This window comes from Ochotona princeps, chromosome 1 (genome assembly GCF_030435755.1).
Source record: "Ochotona princeps isolate mOchPri1 chromosome 1, mOchPri1.hap1, whole genome shotgun sequence".
Classification (NCBI taxonomy): Eukaryota; Metazoa; Chordata; class Mammalia; order Lagomorpha; family Ochotonidae; genus Ochotona; species Ochotona princeps.
This window is the reverse complement of record NC_080832.1, coordinates 16,245,966-16,258,257: the sequence shown is the minus strand read 5'-3', so window position 1 is coordinate 16,258,257 and position 12,292 is coordinate 16,245,966. Positions and strand designations below refer to the sequence as shown.

Below are 12,292 nucleotides of genomic sequence, written 5' to 3'. Positions count from 1 at the left end.
GAAGTCAGCGGGCCCCCAGAGGTCGCTGGTGATGCAGGAACCGAGGCCAGAGGGTGGAGAAAGGGGGAATGAGGGGAAAAAAAAAACACCCCAACCAAACCTCACACACACAACACACCCAGAAACTTTCTTCAAGGCGGCGGAGACGCACCGCCTCCGCCCCCCGCAGCCGGGGTAACGTGACACCGAGCTGGCCCCGGGGACCGCGCCGCGCGGGCGGGGAGAGCGGGCCGGGGCGGCCGCGCAGCGCCGGAGGGAGAAAGGGGAGGAGGAAGCCCCCTGTCCAGGAGGTGGAGCGAGGAGACGGTGTCCGCCTCCCAGCCGTTCCTCCAGAGGAGCCTGAGCCGGGACAAAACCCGCCGAGAGCCGACACGCTCGCGCACACACGCACACCCACAGAGCCGGGGGTCCACGCTGGCGCTGGAGGCGAGCCCCGGCGGCCGCGAGCCAGCCCGAGGCGCGGCGGGGCGGCGGGCGCGGGGCGGCTGAGGCGCGCGCGGGACGGGCGCGGGCGGCGTCCCGCCAGCCCGGAGCCGGCAGCTCGGCGGCTCGGCGGTTCGGGCCGCGGCGGCTCGGCGGGGACCATGCCTAGGAAAGTCTCCTGAGTCCGGCAACTTGGGCCCCGCCCCGCCCCCAGCCGGCTGCCCGCGGCGCGGCCCTCCCCATGCGCAGCCGGCCGGCCGGGCTCTCCTCCTGGCGGCGGATGGGTGACCTTTTCCTGGCCCGGGCCGGTTGTGCGAAGCGGCGGAGCAGGCGATGAAGAAGAAGCAGCAGTCACAGCAGCAGCAGCATCCCGGCAGCGGCGCGGATCCCTGGTCCCATGGGGCCCCTCTCGGGGGCGCCCCCGCGGGCCTGGGCAGCTGGAAGCGCCGGGTCCCCCTGCTGCCCTTCCTGCACTTCTCCCTCCGGGACTACGGCTTCTGCATGGCCACGCTGCTGGTCTTCTGTCTGGGTTCCCTCTTCTACCAGCTCAGCGGGGGACCACCTCGCTTCCTGCTCGACCTGCGGCAGTATTTGGGTAAGGACTCGCGGGCGGGCTGCGGCGGCAGCGCAAAGTTGCCGAAAGGTTCTGGGGTTGCGTCGGTGACTTATCATGTGAACCCCCTTGCCGCCGCCGTGACTCGGAGGCACTCCAGGTGTGATGACCGCCACCCTTGGCGCCACGACCCGGGGCGCTTTGCTCCTGTCACGAGCCGGGACTGTAGGTACCCAGGGTCCTCCGGCAGGTACCCCTGGCGGGACGCCTTCCACCTGCCCTCGCCAGACCCCTCCTCACTGGGGCAGAAAGGATGCGTGTGTGGGATGTGTGTGTAGTTGTGCGGGTATTCAGGCCTTGTAGTGTGGGGACAGGAAAGGGGAAGGACAGTCCCCTCCATGACGACGGTGGGGACCACCCTCTCGCCTGGTCGTGCGCTCCTGAGTGTGAGGATGGCTATAACCACTGTTTACTGCGCCTGCTTCCGCGCAGGGCTGCTCTGTTTTATCCCTGAGCAGCCCCTACTCACCTCGCCAGCCACAGCGAGCATGATGCGGGGAAGCGAACTGAGTCCTGGGGTCTGGGACTGTCCGAAGGTGCAGGTCAGTCTGGCCAGCAGCGTAGCTGCTGTTGTGACTCGATGGCACTCTCTGACATGTGAGTGAGAACTTAAAAAAAATGGTAATGGCTTGGGTGCGAGACCGCCTGTCTTGAGAACTAAAAGAAGAGGTGGCCGCGCTGGTGGCCATGCTGGTGAGAGTTGCTCTGGCGGGCAGACAGGAACCGCTCCTCTCTCCTCACGGGTCCACCGGAGCCCACAGCCAGGGCCAGGGGACGAGGCTGGCTCGCGCGCCTGAACCACAGGCACTTGCACCAGGTGCGAGGAAAGTCTCGCAGAACTCCCCGGTTTCCTGCAAACACGCTAGATACACCAACCCCAGGAGCATCCCGCATCTGCGCGGTGACAGCCAGTGGGGCGCGCCGGGACATCAAACAGTAAAAACAGGATGGGCCAGCTGGGACCGCCTCAGTGACCCTCAGAGAACTGTCCCTTGGTCGTCTCCGAAGCCAGGGGTCTGGAGAGCAGCCCATTGGGAAAAAAGCAGATAGGCACACAATATTCATGTGTGTGTCACCAGGGTGACAGATGAGTTAGGACATTTGGAAAGAACACAGATAAAGCTTTGTCAGTCGTGTAGAGCAGCTCAGATTTTAAGTTACAACTTTTATAGCACCTGAAATGGAGGAGGTGGACACTGCCGGTTTTGCAAGATGCTTTAGGAAAAGTGCAGGAAAATGTTGCCTAAATAGATTTCCAAAGTATCATGCGTAGCCTGAGATCGCAAAGAGAATGTGAGCTATGATATGCCTTTTAAAAAGGGACTCCAGTCTCCTTTTTAATGCAAGTTTCCTATTTGAGCATCTCCCAGAGGCTTAACTGGTGTCAGTAACCTCATCTATTTGTCCCCACCCACAACAGTCATAACTAATATTGGCAGGTGAGTGTTGCTGATGCTTAGCGGACTTTTTCTGCAAAAATTCTGGTAATTTTTTTCCCCAGATTTTTTTTTAAGATTTATTTATTTTATTACAAAGTTAGAAATACAGAGAGGAGGAGAGACAGAGAGGAAGATCTTCCGTCCGATGATTCACTCCCTAAGTGAGCGCAACAGCCGGTGCTATGCCGATCCGAAGCTGGGAACCAGGAACCTCTTCTGGGTCTCCCACGCAGGTGCTGGGTCGCAAAGCCTTGGGCCGTCCTCGACTGCTTTCCCAGGCCACAAGCAGGGAGCTGGATGGGAAGTGGAGCTTCCGGGATTAGAACCGGCGCCCATATGGGATCCCGGGGCATTCAAGGTGAGGACTTTAGTCGCTAGGCCACGCCGCCAGGCCCCAGATTTTTTTTTTTTTAATAAGCAGATTCTGCAGAGGCCAGTGGTGTAGGGGACGGCCACAGTGGTCAGGGTGGAACACATCTGTTCGAGTGCCCTTGACTTTGGACAGGACCCTCGGACTTTCTAAGTTGTGGTTGGTCACGGTCAGGTTCCTGCTGGGATGGATGTTTTCTGAAGCTGCATAAAGGCAGCTGCTAGCATCCGGTGGTCCTGAGAACTTTCTTGGGGCAGGGAAAACCTGAGGGGAGGAATAAGGAAGTGTCCAGGACACATACCTGAAAGTCTGAACTGATGTCACACTTACCTTTCCACTACTGCTTTCCACACTGGAGGCCTGGTCCATGTGAGCTGGCGGGAGGGCCGGGTGTGGCATTCATGCGAGGAACTGGGTGGGAGCTGCAAGGTGAAACACTGCCCCTGTTACCCAGTGATCCGTTTGTTTCCGGCTGGTGACATCAGTGTGAACTGAAAATAGGATATCCGTTAGCCAAATTTGTGTCCTGTTGCTCTGCACATAACTATTATGATTTTTCAGGAAAAGTGGGTTTGCGGTCTTCAGGAGAGCCGAAAATATTGCCTTAATAATATAAGGCCAAGGTATCTGTAGAATTATACCCCCCCCCCTTTCCTCTGTTCTATTATTTTAGTGACCATCAAAACAAAATGTGTGGCTAGCCAGCATTTTCTCTTGATTTTCTTGGTTAGCCAGTTTGAGAGGCAAGTGTTTTTCCTGAATGCAACTTCCTATCAGGTCATAGTTTTGCAAACGAAAATACTATCAGTCACATACCTTGTTTTTACAGAGTCCATTTCAATGTATTTGTACAGTTTCACATAGTGGATCCATAGTAGGTGGTCATCAGTACTCACTACGTGAATGACCAAAGCTCTGGATTGTTCTCCCAGGACAGCCAAAAGAGGCTTGTGTGGTAAAAGCTAAGATTAACCATGTGTGTGCCTCTTAGTGTAAGGCAGGAGGACATTTAATCCATGGAGCCCCATTGGAGGGTTCTGTGGTTATTCTCAGCTTTGTTATGGTGTAAAGGATATACCAGGAAGAAGGCACGACTTAAAAACCCAAGCGACCTGATTCCAGTGCCTATTACAAAGCACCATGGGCGGCTCAAGAGGCAAATTGGAAATATAGGCCAAGTGCAAAGCTGAAGAGCCGACTGGTTATACATGATCCTAATTCCTTATGCGATTTCATTTTCCTCCTTTTAGTTTTACTCTGGGGCTCTCGAGGGGCTGGCAGAAATGGGACATAATTCAGCAGCTGCCTGCTCTCAAACTCTGCCTTCCCAAGTTCGCCCCACCATGCTAGCTCTAGTTATCGTCGGGGAACCCTGACTCCCCCTGAGCTGTGCGGCAGCTGTGGCTTCCTGGGCTTTCTGGCTGCAGCCGTGGCTCTGCGTCAAGGCTCCCCTTCTCAGTGTGGGTTCTCAGGGCCTGCACAGCAGCATCCTCAGCCGTTTATTAGAAATGCAAATTTTCTGTCTCATCTCACACCTAGGCATTCACCTGCAGGCACCAATCCCCTGGGGGCCTGCCCTCAATCCCTCCCCAATCCCCACCCCCTATACCTGGCCGACAAAAGGCTCCCCCAGGTGCTGCTCTCTCTTTCCCGGCTCTTATCCCTCCCCCTCTTACCCCACTCTTACCCCACTCTTACCCCTCTCTTCTCCCTCACTTCTCTCTCTCTCTCTCTTCTCTCTCTTGCTTTTCTTTGCTCTCCCCGTTTTCTCCTGGTTTTCACCACCTCTACCCGTTCCTGCCCCGTTGAAATAAACCTCCTAAGATACCTCGTTGCGTCTGGTGTTTCAACTCACGGTAAAGAACCAGGTTGTGGGAATTAGCTGCGCGTAATGGTGTGTTTCAGCTCATGGTAAAGAACCAGGTTGTGGGAATTAGCTGCGCGTAATGGTGTGTTTCAGCTCACGGTAAAGAACCAGGTTGTGGGAATTAGCTGCGCGTAATAATATCGGGATAATATCGTAATATCATATGAACTAGAACTCTACCAACTTTTTAAATAACTAACAGGGACCCCGCAAGCCCTGCTTGAGCAGTTATGCAGGTGAGCCTGATCCAGGTGAATGTTCTAGAGAAAAGTGCTGTCCTCAGGAGGATTCTCAGGTTTTTGAGAGAAAAGGGGAGAGAGTGAAGCTTGGGAGAGAGAAAATGGATGTTTTAAGGTTAGGTTTTGTTGTTTAATTTTAACTTTTAAAAATGCATCTGCTTTGCTGCTGAAGCCCCATTATTTCAAGGGAAAGACCAGCCAACAGCTGCACTCACAGCTGGCCTCAGACTTTTCTAGGTTAGGAGAGGCACGGAGTGGGCTAAGAGAGGCATTCAGAGCGTAGAGTGTGAAGGAGCAGGAGCAAGGAGTCAGTGACAAAAGTCTTCTCTCCTGTGGCCACCCGTGCCAACTGAAGCAGGGCAGAGCGTGTGCCCTAAAGAACTTCCAGCTGAAACAAATTGGAAAACAGGAAAGGGAGTTGGGGAAGAAAATTATGCAGGAGTAACCATTGTCTTGAATTTTCCTCCTTGAATGGTGGAGAGAATACCAACATAGGGGTAGATAGAGAATTATAGGAATGTTCCACTTGAATTCTGAGGCTGTGTGTGGTGTTTCCAATTCAGTGAAATCCATTTTTTTCCTCTTTATTGAAGTTGCATGTAATCTTCAATTTGCAATGGAAACACCCACCCCCCATCAAATGGAATCTCCCACCTTTCTTCCCCCGAAATTAGCGTGGCTGCCAGTAGCCTCATTGCTTATGAGCTGTGGAAATATCAAAAACTTGGAATAGCATTCATTACAATGGTATAAACAGAATCAGCCAGATGGCTTACAACTGGCAAACTTGTACAACTGGCAAACTCTAATGATTTATGCTCAAGTCTGGGGTGTGCGCGAGTGAAATCTTCTAGATGGCACTTCAGTGGATATGCTTTCCTCTCATTTTTAATTTGTGCCACTTCAAATAGAGATATAATGGTTTAGTCCTCAGAGTTACCCAACTTTGCATATAGTATATATCAGCCTGGCACTTTGGAGAGTCAAGAAATGAAAAGTGTGTCATTTGATTGAATTTGAATTGCTCTGAAGTTTAAGTGAGTTTAACGGAAAGGGTAAAAATAGAGGCCAGATCAGATCTGTTGTAAAACAGTCTCCCAACCTTAGGAGCAAGATTTGGTTTTTCTTCAGCATATCATGTATACTTTAAACAGAGGCCTTTAGATTTTAAACAGTCCTCTAGGAAATGAATGCATAAATATGATCTTATCACTAGAAATTGCTGACTAGGACAACTGACATTCTAGTTTATGACTGCACTCTGTCTTGTAGGGTTGGTTGGGGGACACAATAGCACTGTATTAATGGAGGGACTTAAATGTGGAATATAAGTGTAGCCAGTTTTGTGTAGCTGACTACAGTACTATGAACATGAGTATTTCGTCTTTGCATTTGCTAGCTGGAACGGAGCCGATTGGCTCAGCAGGAGAGAACATTTGGGTGTGTGCTGTTCCTTCCACAGTACCACATGGGTCTACCAAGAAAATCTTGAGCAATCTCCTAAAATTGGGATTCATTTGGAATCCACATTGTCTTCACAGTGAGTTGTATTATGCAGGACAAACATTTAGGAACAGCATTTCCTGTTTATTTGGCTGTGATAAAATGATTTATGTTTTTTGCAAGATTCTACTGGCTTTTTCTGAAAGTGTGAGAAATTCTTACTAGAGTTAGGGACCTGTATTATTAAAATAATAACCTTAAAATAGGCTCAGTTTGAGACACTCTCATGTTCAGCATTACCCAAGAAGCACCTGCACCTGTGTAGCGTACAAGTCGTGCTGTACTTCGTGGTCTGACGTGGATTTCATATTAGCCATCTATAATGCCCCGAAGGTGGCTAGCGTTTCCTTTTTGCTGTCTCTTTGCCAGCCTTGGCCTTGGCTTAGGCCTCTACGCTGATGGTTGAGGAGGCGATGATTCCAGTGAGGACCTGTAGACTCCGGTGCTGTTCGGTTTCATCATCCCTTCTGAAGGTCTGGCGAGCAACCTGGTGATGTCATTGCTTGTGAGTGAGCTCCTTGAAGCCGGGGAGCTTGTACAGTTCTCCACTGACACAGCCGTGGCTGCTGTGCACAGCCCCTTGGAGGAAGCTGTTGATTCAATGTGTTTGCCAAGCCAACTGAGCTTTGCTAGGATTCTGCACTCTGCTGTGTGTGGTTGATGTTTTAAGCAGAGAATGTGAGGAGGGATGGCTAGAAAAATTGTAGCTCAGTTGGTGCATCCAGCCTGTGTCTTCCTAGCTATTGCAGGCTTGGGGGCCAAGTCAGTATTCTAAAATCACTATGACGTGCAACTCTAGGATACGTGGGGTGATTGTTCTTTTCTGCCTTTCATCACGTGGAGTTACAGTTTTTGGAACTCTCTCTGTGGTTAAGAATTCTGAGGTTGGTCTAGAGATTGGGTTTCATACACCTAGAAAGCAATTTTTGCTTCTTGTTTTCCTGTTACTTCTCTGAACGCCAGACCATTCTGTTTGAGAATCTTTAGAATAACAGTTGATTTTTCTCTGTGAGTCAGGGTCTTCCTTCAGTGGCAATTTATGTTAAATTAGCCAGTACATTGCAAGCATGACGTTAAGTCTTTATGAAGTTGAAACCATGGGATGATGTGATTTTTGAAATAGTGACTGCACAGATTTTAACCTAGAACTCGATTTTTATTTTTATTTTTCCTTTGGTAGCTTTTCCTTACATTGCATCTAGTTTTTTTGTATGTTTCTTTGAACTAATTATGTGTCTTAAATCTCATTTTCACCCCCCCCTTAAATGTCAGCTATTATCTTTTTTTTGGGGGGGGAGGGATTTTTTTAAAAATTATTATTTATTATTTTTAATTCATTAATTACATTGTATTATGTGACACAGTTTCATAGGTACTTGGGTTCTCCCCACCCCTCCCCAAACCCTCCCACCATGGTGGATTCCTCCACCTTGTTGCATAACCACAGCTCAAGTTCAGTTGAGATTCCCCCATTGCAAGCGTATACCAAACATAGAGTCCAGCATCTTACTGTCCAGTCAAGTTCAACGGCTTCTTAGGTATACCCTTTCTGGTCTGAAGACAGAGCCAGCGGAGTATCATCCCAGCCAATTGAAAGCTCCAACTAGAACTCGACTTTTAAAATCTAGATTTTAGTCTGTAAAACGACCAGATTATCAAACTGTGGCTGGTAGGTGTTTAGTGCTGTGGTTAGAGCCTCACTTGGGATGGCTGCATCTCTTCTTGGAGTGCCTGGTTCAAGTCCCAGTTCCTCTACTACCTGTCTGTCTCCCTGCTGATGGGGGAAGTGTTAGGTGATGGCTTATGAACTTGGGTCCCTGTCACTCATATGGAAAACTGGATTGAGTTCTGGACTCCTGGTTTTGGCCTGGCACAGTCTTGGCCGTTTATATGTGTGAAGAATGAACCAGTGGGTGGACAGTCTATCTGTCTTTCAAAAAAATATGCATATCTTTCTGTCTTTAAACAAAAAGAAAAAAAGGAAAAACATAAAAATAAAAATTAAAACTGGAGTTCAGTGCACCAAATCTTTTATTCTTGTTTGGTAAGATACTAAAATATCACTAAATTATGGCCTTGATAAGATACTTCTTGATTCATTCAGTGACTGATTATAATAATCAGTGCATTAAACTATAATGCATGTCTACAGCATCAGCATCATTAATTTCTTTTTAGTTCTGGGGGTAAAATTTTCACAATCTTGATAAAAATAAAAATGAATGTATTCTGAGACACACACGTTCATTTGTTTACGGGGCTAGCATGGTGATGCTGAGTGTTAGATCACCAGCTTTGATACCAGCATTCCACACTGGAGTGTTGCTTGGAGTCTTGGCCACTCTGCTTCTCATCCAGCTCTCTGGTGATGCACCTGTAAGGGCAGTGGAAGACAGTGCTGGAGCTTGGCCCCTGCCTCCCATATGGGGACCAGGATGGAGTTCTAGGCTCCTGGCTTCTCTCTGCATCAGACCTACTGCTGCATCCATTTGGGAAGTGAACCAGTGGCTGGAAGCTTTCTCTTGTTCCCTTACTCTGTAAGTCTGCTTTTCAAATAAGTGGACAAATATTTTTTTTCAAAAGGTTTGTCTATTTATTTCAAAGGTCAGATTTAGAGAGAGGGAGCAGGAGCGGGATCTTCCATCTGCTGGTTTACTCACTGTATGGCCACAATGGCCAGGGCTGGCCAAGTTGAAGCCAAGAGCTAGGAGCTCCATTTGGGTCTTCTGTGTGAGTGCAGGAGCCCAAGCACGTGGCCATCTTCTGCTGCTTTCTTCTGGGCCATTAGCAGAAACCTGGATAGTAAGGGGAGCAGCCAGGATTTGAACTGGTACCCATTTGAGATGCTGGCATTACAAGTTGCAGTATGCCTCAGTTCTGATACCTAAATGTCTTTTTTTTTAAAGAAAGAAAATGAATATCCATTTGTCTAATAATTCAATAAATATTCATTAAAAAGCCTTCTTGGGGACTAGAAAGAACATATAGAGCAGAGAGGGGCCAATGATGTGGTGTAGCATGTTAAGCTGCTTCCTGAGACACCAGCGTCCTTCATGACACCATTTTGAGTTCTAGTTGCTCCACTTCCAATCCAGCTTCCTGTTAATGTGCCTGAGAAAGCAGAAGATGGCCCAGGTGCTTGGATCCATGCCACTCATTTGGGAAACTGAAAGAAGCTCTTAGTTCCTAGCTTTGTCCTGGCCCAGCTCCAGCCATTATGGTTATTTGGGGGAGTGAACCAGTGGATGGAGGGTGTCTCTCTCTATCTCTTTCTCTCTCCTGTTTCTTTGTAAGTCTTCCAAATAAATCTCTTTAAAGAGTAACCTTCGGTCTTTCAACCCATATTTAAAAACAAAACAAAACAAAAAACTTTAGAACACATCACTTTGTTACTACGTAGTAGCTGGGAGAACTAGAGTAGTATTCTGACAATTCCTGAGCCTTGAGTATTTTGATCTGTAAGGCGAGATTAATAAGTGTTACTTTATAGGGTGTTTCTCTATCCCAAGTCTTGGCGTTTGCATTCAACAAATAGTCATTTTCTCACCTTATTCTTTGCTTCTCTCTGACTCCTCTTTATTGGCACATATGCACATGTGTATACACACTCTCATGTGCGTGTGTGCACACAATCACGCATACCAGTGGGAGAGTGCACATTTGCTTAGGACTGTGCATCCAATGGAAGGCACCCATCCACTCCTGGAATGTACAGCTACTTGACTGATTCTTGTGGCTTATCCTGTCACCGTGGATTGCCCAGGGCTCCTCTGCAGCTGACCAGCCCCAGTCATTCTCCCTGCTATTTACACGTGAACCTTCTTGTGTCTCTCTTGTTTGCTTGCTAGAAAGTCTGTAATGAGCACATTCTTTGCACAGCCTGCTTTTCTCTGTTTTGGATTTCTCTGCTTTTTCTCCCTCCTGCATTCACAGACCAACAGTTGCAGTATAGGCGCAGTGTACTAGGGCTTTCTGTTGGAATGAATGGCTCCTGACTGCTTTAGCATAGGACTAGCAACCTGGGAGATGCACTCTCTCAAACACTTGGATCAGCAGGGCTGCTGTGACTTGGCCACTTTACAATGAGCTCTCCCACCCAGCATTGTCATCACTTTCTTTTTTTGGTTCTCTCTTCTGTTACATCAGAAGTCAGGGCAAGGGCAGTGAACTGCAAAAGGGAACTCCGTGTTTCCCAGGAACCCTGGCATCTGTTTCCCACCATCTGAATTTCTGTATTGCCTCCTGTCCCCGGCCCTGATTCCTACAGGCGCTGGTGAGAGCCACTTCGCTGGAGACAGCAGCTGATCATGTTAGTAAGCAAAGGCCGAATTCACAGAATCTCATAGGATGTTGTCTTTTGCTTAAGGACCTTAAAAACAATGCCATTCTAGCATGGAACTTCCATCTTTGACACAAAAGCTGTTGGATATGACTCTCTTCCTACTGGTAGACAGAGCTGTTCATTAAAGTTCAGCCGGTGGATGGGAGGGCACTGGATGATGGGGTCTGGAAAGGGTCTCAACAGTAGCTCTGTGTTAAGTCATGTAGCGATCAGTGTGTTAAGTCATGTGGGCCTCCTATACTTCTAGCTATTCTTCTCTAGAACAAAGGCATTTGAATGTGTGCTTCTTAGTTGTTTCTTTCCCAGAGATGCTCATTTTGGCCATATCTCTGCGTGGTCTTGGTTGTCATTCTAGGAACATTCCCAGTGGCTAGCAGATGGAGAGAGGGCATGGTTTGGGGAGATAGTAGAGGGGGAGGGATGTATTTAAAAACATCTTCCTGTTGATTTTTACATGCAGCCCCAGGGGAGGGAGCCTCTTTTGAGAGTCCCAGACATGATTGCTTTCTGAGCCAATGTTGAAAGATGCAAGAAGTCTTTTAATTGTAGCTACTGAAAAAACAGATTGGAGCTAAGTGCCCATTTAAAGGATTGTAGTGGTCCAGTGACTAAGGCAGGCAGAACACACGCACACACACACACACACACACACACACACACACACAACCACTTTAGAATATCCTGGCCCTTATTTCTAAATCTTAGCTGCTAAGTTTGAGGGAGGCAGGGTAGTTGCAATGAGCAGCACTTTTGCCTGATTCTGCCGGAAATTCCTATAGACACTGGGGGAAGCAGGATGTTCCTCGGGAGACTCGAGAGAGGAGGTATCGTGAGGTCTGGTTTCTGGAATTCGGAGTCTCATCCGAGATGGGAGAGAGGGGAGGCAGCTCTGCGAGCTGTGTGTTGTGCAGCCTGGCTGCGGACAGCTTCAGGGAGGTGTGACAGCTTTGACTTTTCTTTTTTTCTTCTATTTTATTTTTAATTTTATGAAGCAATTCCGTAGATTCTGGGATCTGCTACTATTGCTTTTGCTACTTTTACTGCTTTGTGGCTCTCAACTCTTTCTGCTGGTTCTTCCAGAAGCGCCTCAGAATTTTCTAGATGTCGTGGGTTTTTCAGTCACAGATAACATGAAGGTGACTGTCATGTCCAACTGCCTCCAACCCCACATGTAAATCTCATCCCACTAAGTCTGTCTCCTGGTAGTTTCTCATCTGAGGTCATTTTTCAGCTCAGAAAGCAGAAACAAAAAAAGTGTGCGTGTGTGTGTGTGTGTGTGTGTGTGTGTGTGTGTGTGTGTGTGTGGTGGGGTGTGTGGGGAGGACTGCCTTGAAACAGAGTCTCCTGAGTGGTCTCTATCAGTAAATGAAGCAAAAGATCTAGACTGGGGACAGACATTTCTTTAGGAAATGAGACTAATGAGCAGCTGTTTAAAATTCAATAAATCAGTTAGGAGAAGGTAACTTGTGTGGTAGGGCAGCAAAGCATCCAAGCAG

General features: G+C 48.5%; 1 protein-coding gene across 1 annotated transcript in view; it reads left to right on the top strand.

The window, feature by feature from the left end:
• Window positions 1-240: 240 nt before the first annotated feature.
• The window catches only part of UST (uronyl 2-sulfotransferase), a 297,060-nt gene continuing 285,008 nt past the window's right edge, over window positions 241-12,292 (top strand). Inside the window, exon 1 of the mRNA XM_058666312.1 lies at window positions 241-1,018. Coding sequence (XP_058522295.1) covers window positions 757-1,018 — 262 coding nt within the window. The 5' untranslated portion in view covers window positions 241-756. The remainder of the gene's footprint in view (window positions 1,019-12,292) is intronic.